The sequence below is a fragment of the Uloborus diversus genome, chromosome 10 (genome assembly GCF_026930045.1).
Source record: "Uloborus diversus isolate 005 chromosome 10, Udiv.v.3.1, whole genome shotgun sequence".
Classification (NCBI taxonomy): domain Eukaryota; kingdom Metazoa; phylum Arthropoda; class Arachnida; order Araneae; family Uloboridae; genus Uloborus; species Uloborus diversus.
In genome coordinates, this window is record NC_072740.1 from 23,850,345 (window position 1) to 23,863,615 (window position 13,271).

At 32.6% G+C, this 13,271-nt stretch overlaps 1 protein-coding gene across 1 annotated transcript in view; it reads right to left on the bottom strand.

The window, feature by feature from the left end:
* LOC129231689 (peroxidase-like) overlaps window positions 1-13,271 on the bottom strand; it is a 113,246-nt gene that overhangs the window by 56,165 nt on the left and 43,810 nt on the right. Inside the window, 3 exon segments of the mRNA XM_054866052.1 lie at window positions 5,898-6,068; window positions 10,425-10,642; window positions 11,743-11,851. Coding sequence (XP_054722027.1) covers window positions 5,898-6,068; window positions 10,425-10,642; window positions 11,743-11,851 — 498 coding nt within the window.

Here is a 13,271-nt window from a genome sequence, read left to right on the forward strand (position 1 = left end):
TTATTTTTCGTTGTTTTTGCAACAATTTGGAGGCGGAAGTAATTTAACTATATGATTACTATTATTTTTCATTGATTTTTGAAACAATTTAAAAGCAACTACGTCACTTTTGTCACATAAAAAAGTTGGTTGATCGCAATTTCAATGCCCTCGCATAAAAAGTTTCATATCAAAAAATCAGTATACACTACCACGTGTGCTTCTTCAGTAGCCCTGAGTTCTCTTGCTCCCTTAGTAGTTTTTTCTGTACATTTACCGTTTCGATAAAGGTTTGGTGCCACTTTTAATTATCTTAATTCTATCGTGGATTTCTTTTAAAAACTGTTTGAAACATTTTTGCTCTGTTATTAGAAATTTATGTTCTGCATACTGGAGAACAATCTGTGCCTTCTCTTGACGTCATTTGCCCCTTTGCCCGCTCATAAAAAATGCAAACTCTAAGAATTCAGCTGCCAAGTTTTCCCAATATCGCCCTGGTAGAGCTTAATTTTTTTTAATCGACTATTCAAACTTAGTACATTTAATTTGGACACGCTGTATATTTATATGGTTTCATAAATTTTTCTTTCGAGGAAACCATACGGTAGTAAAATAAAGAAAAAACAACGTCATGTAGCACAAATTGCAGATTACTGCAGACACGTGTTTCGGCGTTACTAGGAAGGCCTTTTTAAATGCAAAAGAAATAAGCTTATGGATGAAAAAGCTTATTTATTTTGCATTGAAAAAGGCGTTATTTATAACCGAAACATGTATCTGCAGTAATCTGCAATTTGTGCTATATGACGTTTTTCTTTTTTTCTTATTTTACTTTTTACGTACAAAGGTATTTCTTCAACTCATACGATTTTGAAAGAGCATAATAAAACATGTTTCTGGACTCATAAATTATTTGCCCTCGTATTTCCGTCATCGAAATATGCGGTTTCAGTCTGCCGAAACTTTTAAGAAAACTCGCCAAATTTAATGAGTTTCGATGAGCAATGGAAAACATCGTTCACACGCTTTGCAGATGGATATCCTGACACATTGTCCAGTTTTGAGTAAAATGCGTATAAAGATTACGTCCTAATTAGGATTTTAATGTTTTTTTTTCTAAATCATGCTGTACAGCAGCACCTACCAGGGCTACCAGTAATATCTCTTGCCCCAAGACAGAGGAGGGGTTCACCTGCCATTTCTACTGGTTATCTCGAATTTTTTTTTATTTTGCCACTTGCATCCCTTTGCTTCTCACTACCTCAAATATGGTACCTTCAATTTATCGCCATTTCTTTAAATTTGGCGCTTTTTCTTAAAGTTTCTGCACACTTCAAGTAATAATAACTCGATAATGGAGCACGAGGGCAAATAACTTTCGCTTTAAAAAAAGGTCTCAATATACTTTTTTGATTACTACTTATTTAAACTTTTTTTTTTATTATTACATTATTCGTGTGGTTCCCTGGTTAGAAGAGTTAACAACAGTAAGTTCGTTCTGTAAAATTCCAGGAAGGGAGCGATAAGAAAATTGCGTGTTTGCTCACTGGTTAGACTTGTTACTGGATTGCTGCACCACTGCTTGTTTACCCCCCCCCCCCCTTAAGACCTGAAGCAAAACCACATGAGTTCTCCTGGTTTCTTTCTTGATATCAATAAAAATGTTTTTAATGGCAAGGACCATATAATACAGTTTTTAGCAAAATTATGAATTTCTGAAAATTAAATTTAGTGGTTTGATTGCCCTTCATTGAATCAAAAATAAGATGGTGAAGCACTAACTAAGAATGAAATGGGCAGAAAAGGGTTTCGGAGCTTCTCGTCAATGTTTGATGAATAAAAGGCACATTTTAACCAAAGAAGAAAAAAAAAGGGCAAATGTTCTTGCCCCATTAGCTCCACTTTCCAGGCATTATAGAAGTAGTTACTTCAAGTTCCTGTAGTTTCAAAACACGTGTCGGTCTATTTTTGAAAATTCACGTTCCTTATTATTTTGGTTTGCATCAAAATACGATTCGAAGAGAATCGACACTGAACGAGAATCTGTTTCTCGCTTCTTTTCTTTGTTCTTCCAATTTTTATATCCCCCTAAAGAAAGCTTTGAAGTAACATTTCTAACCAGTACTATATATAGTATATATACTATATATAGTATATATACTATATATAGTACTAATGTTATATTTAGTATATATAGTACTGGACAATACTATATATACATATAGTTCTAAGGCAAACTAAATACATATAGTCTATTGTAATGAAATTTTATTAGTTGTATCTTTCAATTTGAGCTTTTTAAGTTCATTTAGTTGAATGAGATCCATTGAACTCGACTAGTTACTCATGGGTACCTTTGCAAAGACAAATCTATCGCATACAAGATTGTAGAATCGGAGTCTATATTTTTTGCGTTTACTGAGTGAAATTTACATGCCTGTATGAATACGTCTTAAAATTTCACTTTTGTTCAGAGCGTTTATTAGATCATTTAAGTTTCAATAAGAGAGGAAATGAGTGGAAACATCATCCCAGGCTTTAATCAGAAAGCTTTCCTATGGCATTTTAAAAGTGGAATGGGTAAGAAAGAAAAATGCGACTAGAGAGAGAGAGGTATATTAAGCATAGCCTGTTGTTATAAACATTAAAACGTGAAACTAAATTACACAACGGTTTAAACCTGCAAGTTAGAAAAAAAAAAACAGGCACGTGTTTCGGGGTCGCAAGGACCCCCTTTTTGAATGCAAAAGATCTGGGCGGTCATTCCAAGCTCGTCAGCTTGCGAGATCGAGATTTTCGCTCACGTGACCCGTTGTGACGTAGAAATGTCGCAAAGTAGGATTTTCATCTACTCGAACGTAGTTTGCGGCTAGGTTCGAGTAGATTATAATACTACTTTGCGACATTTCTGCTTCATAACCGATCACGTGAGCGAGAATCTCGATCTCGCAAGTTGACGAGCTTGGACTGACCGCCCTGAGCTTGTGGATAAAAAGATATCCGACAAAAGCTTTCGTCGCTTAACATTATATCTCACATTTTGCATCGTTTAACACGATTGTCCAAACTTAAATGCAGCTATTTTATTCTTAAAAAAGACTGCAAAAAGGGAGGAAAAAAAACTCCTTTTGCTTACTCACAAATAAATATTTAGCGTCTAAAAGAACAATAACAGACCTAAGAAACTGAGAATAACTTAATTTGTAAGATACCAGGATACCCACATGATTGAAATTACATTTCCAACATGACAATGCAGCTAGAAATTGATTGTCCATTACGCGAGGGGAACTATTCGATGCCTGCTGCGAAAAACCATTGTTACTGAAACTAATAATAAATAAGGGGAAAAAAAAAGAACTCTCAACAACTTTTCCCTTACTCAAACTAATGAAAAAAAAAAAAAACACATCAACTAATAAAATGTTTGCAACAACTCAGCAAGCCTTAACTTAATATTCAAGATTGCATCCATTAAGACTCCGACCAATATAAAAGAAGAATTCTTATAACAAGCGAAAAGAAACAATTTTTTTTTTTTTTTTGAATACCTCCAACTTTTTTGAATACCTCGTTCTGGAAGGTTAAGAAAAGTCGTTGTGTTATGTTATATTTTCAAAAGCTGAAGGTTTGTCGTGTATAAATTTGAAGTTTCACGGCGTTATTTATTCATCTGTTGGTCGATTGCACTGTCACGTGGGGGACAATTGGCCTAAAATTTTTTTTAACATTTTTATGTACATACAAAGTATTTAAGGCTATAAGTAAAAAAATTGCTTACCGAAGAGAAAGAATTTTACTTATGTGATTTTTTAAGCAATAAATAAATAAATACAAGTAAGTAAATAGAAATCCAATATCTCTTTTAATTGTTACTTTTTAGATAAAAGTTACCTCTTATGCGCAAGACACACTTTTAGACAGCAGTTTTATTCTCTGAAATACCCTCCAAATCTATTGCTGATTTTTTTTATTTTTTTTTTATATGCACTGTCGTGCCCGTTTATAGCGAAGTCGTATATAGCGAATTTATGGCTGCAGCGTAATAGCTTTCATCCCCTTTCACGTTTTACTGTGTATTATTTAACTTTTTATTTTGGAATAACGGCTATAACGAATTTTTCAATTGATCTCTTTGACTTCACTATAAACGTGCGCGACTGTATTTTGCTTTCATGCTAATTATTTTCAAGTGTTAGTTTTAAAAAGGAGCAAATAGTGGGCCATTCCACTGAAAATCTGACTTTCTGTCCTGCACGTGACAGTACCGAAGAAAATTTGTTTATAACGCGTTTTGAAAGAAAGTCTAGATCTGTGTCATCTGCAAAACAAAACGTCCTCTTTTCTGCAGATGGTCCTCCTTATTGAAAGATTATGAAACAAATACATATTTTTGTGCGTCAAAATATAGTAAGAAAAACTCTGAAAGCAAAAGATTGCGAAAAAGAAAATTGTTAAATTTTTGTCACGTATTTGCTGTGATGACTACAGATCCTTAGCTCACATCCTTCTGAATTGAAAAGAGTCGTAAGTCCTGAAATAAGAGTCTGCGTTTTTTTTTTGTTTTTTTGTTTTTTTTTAAACATTTTTCTATTCTTATTCAGTTGCCAATTCATTGAAGGAAATAGCTTGAACTGAAGGATTTACTTTGGGATTATACTTTGGAAGTGTAGATTAAAAATAAATATTTTTTCGATTAGAAACCAAGAACTAGAAGGTTTATCTTTCTGCTAAAATTGTAAGTAAAAAAAAAAAAAAAAAACAGCATCATATGTACTATGCAGAAGTAAAAATTGCATGTACATGTTTTGGGGTTAAAATCACTCCAAAATATGCGCAATTTCTCTTCAATGCTAAAAGATGTGAACTTCTGGATACTGTCATTAGAAAATAACGTTTTTTATTTGACTAAATTTATTTTCTGTTGTTTATAATGGCAGAAATGGTTGATTTTGACATTTAGAATGCTTGACATAGCTTTGAAAAAATGACAATACATTTAAATGTAATATTTTCAAAATTCCTACAGCATTCCCCCCCCCCCCATTTTCTCAGTCGCTGTTTTTCTATTTAAAATTCAAAGCATAAAATACGCTACTCTAAATTGTTGAGGCATATTTTCGATTTTCATTGCTTGCTGTACGTATGCAGAAGCGTTAAAAATACCTCTATCTACATACATACGTGCCTCCAAATCCTTAATCCGGCCTCGGTTAACATTTATTAGCTCTAATTGTTACGAAGTTTAAACTCCTTTATTTCAAGAATAAAATAATAAACCTGTAAGTAGTGCTTATTAGGTGTACTTAATTTTTATATTTAACTAAACACCTTAAAATTTCAAAACTGCGGAGAAAAGGAAGATTACTTTTATTTAACAGTGAAAATTATTTCTCAGCAGTCATTTAGTCACGGTGAACTCGCGCAGACGATTAAAGATTTGGATAAGTCTTTTTAAAATTCAAATTCGAACGTACTTATAACTCCTGATTTAATTAGGCGCTTCCAGATTTGGTACGACGGAAAAAACTCCGCGAGGAGAATTTTTTTATTGACTTTGCAATGGTACCAAAGTCGAAACTATACGGTTAATCTTTCGTGTAGAAGGGTGTTTATGCGTCATTTTTTGGCTTAAAATTGTAATAAAAAATAACATATTCGAATTTTCAGAAGAATTCTTCGAGGTGCATCAGAACCTGACGCAAGAAACCTGTAACCTAAATTTCGTACTTTTGGATTTTTTTTCCTAGTCAGGAGATGACCGACACACAAACACATAAACTCTGTTTTGTATATAAGATTATTCGTATTTACCATTAAATAATCATAATTTCTGTTAACCTTCAATCTATCTGCAAACTCTTACTTCATAATTAACTAATTACTTTTAACTAAACAGTCAAATGAGCTTGACTTACCGACTGTTTGAGCAGCGAGAGTCATATCGTGATCAATCATTTGTCCCCAAAATACTAAAAGGATATTGATGTGTGAATGATGTTCGCTTACATCATGATGCATCATAAAGCTCACTATTCTAGCACTCGGTAATTCGCTGCCATCCACGGATTTTTTTGGCTCTTGTATGGCTAAAAAAAGAAAATATACATTATATTTCATAAATATAGTGTTAATCTCCTAATGTGACGGTACTTGTTAATATGGGGTAAATTAATGGGAGGGGGGGGCGGTATTATGGGGAGTGTTTATTCTGTACCGGTAATTCGCTGCCATTCATTGATTTTGTTGACTCTTCTATAGCTAAAAAAAAAAAATATTCATTATATTTCATAGGGTCAGGTCAAATTTGATATCCAACAATTAAAAAATCTTAACTGAGTTTTTACATTTCAACAATACACTTCACGTATCCATAGTTATTATTACTGAAATAATTTTATTATTTAATAAAAAAGCTATTATTTCAATGTCTGTTTTTGTACCCATTCTACCCCATGGGGTGACGTGAAATGGGTAGTATTATATTAAATTAAATTTCAAAGTGAAAACATGAATTTATTTATCATTTTTTCACAAAAAATATATTAATATAAGGGTAAAAATCTATTAGTCTGTAATTTCACTGCAATTAAAAGTATACTGCCCACGACCATTGAGGATTGGCTGACTTAGGTTTTGATGATCTGTTCTTCTTCAATCTCCGTTTTCACTTTATTGGGGAAGGTGAAAACATTTCCCATCAAAGACTTCTCAAGAATTTTTACAATATAAGCACAAGTATAATAAAAGTTCTAGAACTTGAGCAATAAAATGCTCTTTAAATTTCTTAACACTGTATTCAACTAGTACCCAATCTCCTGTAGATATTGTACTTCAGCATAAGCTTTGTGGGGGACGGGAGTTTGATCAGACTGTTTTTCAATTTATTTAGTCAGCTCTGGCGTTGCCTAGTGGTTGAATGGTATGACTCGTATTAGGCGGCAGGCAAATGATAATTTCATTATCGATAGCATGCTTTACAGTTTCATAGGTCAGCTGGCATGCATGTCTTTTCAGATGCCTTGCGAAAAGTTTGAACCATTCTTTAACGAATGGTGTCTTCCATCCAAACAGATTTAGTGCAACTATAAGTAACTCCATAACATAAGGATTACAGAATATAAAACTTTTGATAAAATGAACAACTTACTTCAGAGAATAACTTTTAATGAGAAAAAATGTTAATATGACAGCCTATGTCATTAAGCCTAATATTATACCCATTCCACCCCACTTAAAAAATTTTAACATATTTCTTAAAATCTATGGAATTTTTCTTTTCTGATTTTTCCAGTTGACAAAGGAGATTTCCTTTAATGAAAATAACAGCAATAGAATGCTATCTAAATACAAACAAAATCCTGAAAACAAAGTTTCAACGATATCAGTTAGTTTTGATTTTTACAATATAACTTACAAGAAGACTGTCACTGAACTGTTTCCATTCAGTTTTTTCTTGGGCCAAAATAAAGTCAAACTATTGTAACGAGTGTTTTTATTTAAAAAAAATATGTATATTTTTATTTTCTGTAACTCGAAAGATAAATAAACTACCCATTCCACCCCGCCTGACCATAATCATAGTGTTAAGTCTAAAAATATGCCAGGGATGTTTATTCTGTACCGTTATTTAGGGTAACTTTGATCCACAATGTCTTTATTTTAAACTGTTTTCTTCATATTTTACTAGTTTTATTGTATATTTTGGTATAAACGCAAGAGCCACTCCTAAACTATTGCATAGTTAGTTTAAAGTTAAGAAATGTTATTTATTACATAAATTTAAAATTAGTTATAGGCCGGGCTCAATGCTGTAATGCCATTTTGAGTATTTTTGGACCACGTTAGAAATAGAATGAAAAATAAATTTTTTAAATAAAAGTAGTGAGACTTTTAGGCCTCCTACACACGAGGCGGCTAGTTGAATCAACTTTTCGAAAAAAATGCCTGTCAGCTAGTTGACTGTCGCTTTTGTTCTGTTCACACGTGGCAACTTAGTTGAATCAACTTTTCTTCTCGAAAGGAAATGGTAAGTAAAAAAATAATTTCATGTCTCACACCACTGGAGTAGCTGAATTTATTCGAACAAATGCTCAACGACGCTGTTAAAACTAAACAGAATTGATTCAACTGATATCCTCGTGTGTAGAGCGAACGTTTGGCAATGTCCTTTTAGTTGATTCAACTCTTTGGGATGAGAATGGAAGCGTCCCATGTGCCTTGCGAGCCTGACGAGTTGACTATCGTGTGAAGCAGGGCCACCCACCCCCCTAAGAGCTAGGGCGCACCCCTAAATATTACGAAGGCTCCCCTAAGCTCAAGAGCCCCTCCCCCAAATGAGAAAAATACCCCTCAAAACACCCCTTAAAAATTTCAGTGACGCAGTCTGCGCCATGACCCTTCCCCCCCGCCAGGTGGGCATCCCTGTGTAAAGGATGCCGGACGATTTTTTTCACTTTTCTACCTGATTACACTTCCTAATAACAGCTCGTTCGACAGATGATTCAACTAAGTTAACTCGTGTGATTGAGATCTTATGAAGCAAAATAAAATTTTTAAAGATTATAAGCTCCCCCTTTGTACTTCACAACATCTCACAAGCTGTCTTTCATTTATACAATAATAATAATATTGCATTGTCATAAGAATATTACAATGCACAAAAGGAGGAGCACTTTCAACAACTTAAAATATAGCTGTCAAACAGTAATTTCAGATCAGAATTATTGAATGATGCAATCTACCGGAGAATGTTGGGAGTAGTTGTTTACTAGTTGATGATTTATATTGTGACAGGAAACAGTGGCCAGAGCTGCATTTGTGGTGGCTATTTATTTGTTTCAACTTGTTTTACGGCTCTGAAATGTTTTTAGTATTGCTGCAATAAAGTTGAATTCTGTTGTGCAATGATGATTTTACTATATAAATTATCGTTATTTCTGTAAGAACGGCAAATACGTATGTTTTAGCATTTATTTGATTTCAAGCATGATTAATGCATCTGATTAACAATAAAAATCAGGTTTGAGTGGCACGCACAATGCGGTGCGATGCAACATGGGGCGAGGTGTGCGTCTTCAGAAAGTTAAGAATATAGGAATGAAAGTGAAGATGAAAATGATGCTGAGTGCGTATATTGCATAGAATTATTTTTTAACGATGGAGGGGGGGGCTAGGGCAAACCTCTAGGCTCATATAGACTGTTGGAAGTGAAAAAAGAAAGGAATAATAATTAAATATATAAAAATAAATAAATAAATTCATTTGTTTGAAGTACAAGCAAGTAGTGGATAAAATGCAAACATTATTATTGCAGTACGCAGTAATAAAAACATCCTCATACTACAAAACTGGTTTCTGACTTAGTTATTCTATAGCTAAAATCAGAAATTTAAGTTCTTTAATTCAAGTACCTTAACAAAGTGAATAAATACTATTATTTCATTCATAACCATATTAGTCGTAAGTGGCAAAAAAAAAGAAGGAATCATTTGACATACTACTTTAATAAAAGTTAAGACGAAATTCTTCGATCCAAATGTATTCAAAGTAAATACAAAATGAATAATGAGGACAGATAAATTACTATATATATATATATATATATATATATATATGAAAAATTTCTGCGTACCAAAAAATCTAAAATAAAATTTAAATAATAGCAGTACTTATTTTCAAACTTGCGACCTGTCAGAGTACTTCAAAACGAGCCAACAACTTTAACAAGCAAATTTTAATTAAAAAAAATCGACTAGTGTATAAGCGTAACATAAAACATACGTTCAAAGTCTGCTATTTTCGAAAGAAAAAAAAACCATCTTTTATAAGAACATTTTTGTTTCATGAAATTTATGTTCATAACAATGTCTTCTATGAAATTATGCATATATATATATATATATATATATATATATATATATATATATATATATATATATATATATATATATATATATATATATATATATATATATATATATATATATATATATATATATATACATATATATATTATAATAATAATTGCACTTAATTTAATATTAAATATTTTGTAGTGAGTAAATTTTTTCTAGTGCCTTCTTTATAACGAGCACACTGGCTTTAAAAATTTCAAATACTTCTAACTAAAATTTCTTTTCTGGGTTTTGTTTTATCAATTTCAAACTAATGAAACAGTACAAATAAAGAAAAAAAACGAAAGTAAAATAATATATCATTCATGTATAACTTCGGCATATTTTCTATCACTAATTATGCTACTTAACAATGGTTGAAATACCAAAAGTCGAAAAGTTAACGTTTTTGGGCAGTCATGCTCAAACGTCTTCCTTCTCGTATTATTTTCTGACTGTCATTCCTACCATAATTCATCTAGTTACCGCATTCTTCCGTTCGTGTGCATCTTTTGCATGCATGGAGTACTTAATGCATTGAGTACTTACCATCTGCATATTCTGGGGGCAGATATCTGACCATAGCGGATCGGGCACTTCCCCAAGATGGATGTTCCAGGTTGTTGCACATGCCAGTCAGTGTTCTGTAGCGGGTAAGTTCGCACTTGACGGGTCTCAAGAATGTAGGACAAATTTCTTTGATGGCGGTTTTGCTGGTGTCAATCCGTGGTAAAGCGTGAATGATAGTATCACGAGACAGGGAGAACCTAATGGAGGAGCGTTAACAAGATGTGTCAGCTTGTCCAAGTGCACAGATACATTTATCAAATCAAGGCATCGGTATTAAGCATAAAATGATACGGTAATGTCGTAATTTAATCAGATGGTTTAACTTTGAAATTAGACTAATTTCTTTTGAGTTAAAAAAAAGGGTTATTTACTTTGACTTTTTTTGTATCTTGTTGGTAGTTAGCGAGCGTTGCCAGTATCTAAATAAAACACACTACTGCACCTACCCAATAACGCTATAGGTGCTAAAATAACCATTACGCTGCTTTATTTTATGGGATACTTTTATCTTGCAATTGGGTTGTTTTTCTGGGGAAAAATCGGAAAGCGTGGAAGGTAACGATCGCATTTATATTAAGATTAGGTTTTAGGTTAGAATATGTAACCATGTTTGAAGATTGTTTTAAGGATCAAATACTGTTGATGGGAGGAAAATTTTTTTATCATTAAGATCTTGGGAAGTTGACTTGCTGTTTGCAAGTCAAAAGAGCAAGGTATAGAAACGATTTTGAACGTGAGACCTGATTTCTTTAGCGAAAATAAATATAATATTGTTGAGGTATTTTACCCTCTACTGCTCCACGAATGTGATGATTAGTTCCCTAAGCAAAGAACTAGTCATCTTTTGACATAGTAATAATTACAATAATAAGGTTACGTGCTAGGAATGTTATCCCATTTTTGGGATTTAATTCAAGCTACTATGAACTTATTATTAAGTAGAGAGATTCTCTTAAATAAATTCAGTGTTCCCAAAGATTCAAATACTATGGCAAATATTTTTGATTCGTTTTTTTAATAGAAATTTTCTTTTACAGCCGGTATAATTATTATAATCACTTTCTAGGCTTCTTGGTTATGGAAAGCAAAATTATCCCGGATGGCCAACTACCTCAGCAACAAGAAATCTTTATGCTATAAAACTATGAAACATTTTAATACAAACGCTTTTAACACGGAAATATTCATTTTCAGTTGTTTCAGAACTTATGAATTTTACTTCAGTTTATATGTCTTAAGGACATCTTATACTAAAACTAAGCGATTAAAATTACCAAACCGTGATAATTTTCCTCACCTGTGAGCTAATATTCGAGTCGTTTCTTGTATTATTTCCGCAGATACTGCTATATGTTCATACTCCGGGTACACCGAAGACAGTTCATAAATTTCTTTTGGCACATCACCTGATAAAGTGGAAGTTTTTAGTACTGCATTGTAAAAATCAGGAGAAAAATAGCATGATCAAAAATGGTACAGCAAAAATGTCCTCTTTTAAATAGGATAAATTCGTGGACATGACACAACTCAGTAGAGTGGAGTACATTCACAATTCTAAAAGCTGATACAAATAACATAAATGTCATTAATAAGTCACATTACCAGGGGTGCCCATCCTCCCCAAGCAAGAGCGCCCCCCCCAAATACTACGAAGCCCCCCCAAGAGCAACAGCCCCCTTAAAAAGACAAACATAACCCTCAAACACCTCCCGTAAAAATTTCAATGACGCAGTCTGTGCCATGCTCCCCCCCCCCCCCCCAAGTCAGCACTCCTGGCATTACAGTTCGAGGTATACTGAGTTGCTTAAAAATGGCATACGTTCATAGAGGTTACATTACTAAATTTTACTATTTGGTAATTAATGGGTTCCAGTTACATGTATCTCTGTACCTTGCAGCAACAAAAACCAATGTCAGGTTTTGACCAAATTTAATTTGCAATAGAAATCGATCCACCATGTAGTAAACTCTTCGGTGCAGCAACAACCAAATTGATGCGGTACCCTTGCATTGAGTTGTAATAATCACATTTATCATTTTTCTAAGCCTAAATATAAATAATGTTCTAAATCTGTTTTGTTTTTCAACAATAAGTAGGGGAATGTAGGGCAAAGTGAATCAGTTACGACATGTTAACTTTTTCAAAGTAAACAAATTGGAAATTTGTTTTGAAAATGACAGTACATAAAGTAGGAATATTATATTTTATGATAAAACTAGCATTGAAACATTATTTTTAATTTTTGGCAGTACATGTATACTTTCAAACGAAAAAAAAAAAAGTAGAAAATTTCCCTTTTTCCATAAGATAAAGTGAGCTATTTTTTTCTAATGAGATAGTTTCTATTTGTCTATTAAAGGGATCTGTTTGATCAAATGAATGAGTAAAAAAAAGAATGAATGAATAGATAATGAAACAATTATCGAATAAATAAATTAATTAATTAATAGATGAAAAAATAAATCAGTGAATAAAATACTGAATGAATATGAAATAGAGTGAAAGAATGAATAAATACGTGAATTATTAAATACAGGTATTGAAATTAAGTAATTAATAAATGAATACGTAAATGATTCAATTCTTTTTTGAGTAAGTAACGAAATGATCTATTTCACTTTGCTCCATCTACTTTTGCCAAGCATGCACTTGAATAATTGTGAAAAACATTTTTGACTTACCACAAAATATTATACTATAAGTATCAATTTTTGAAAATTGCTAGTGTTATCATATGCTTAGATCCTCAGAAAAATGCTTTTAATGACTGAAATAGACTACGTGTGTTACTGCATAGTTAAAATATTACCAGATATGTGACGATA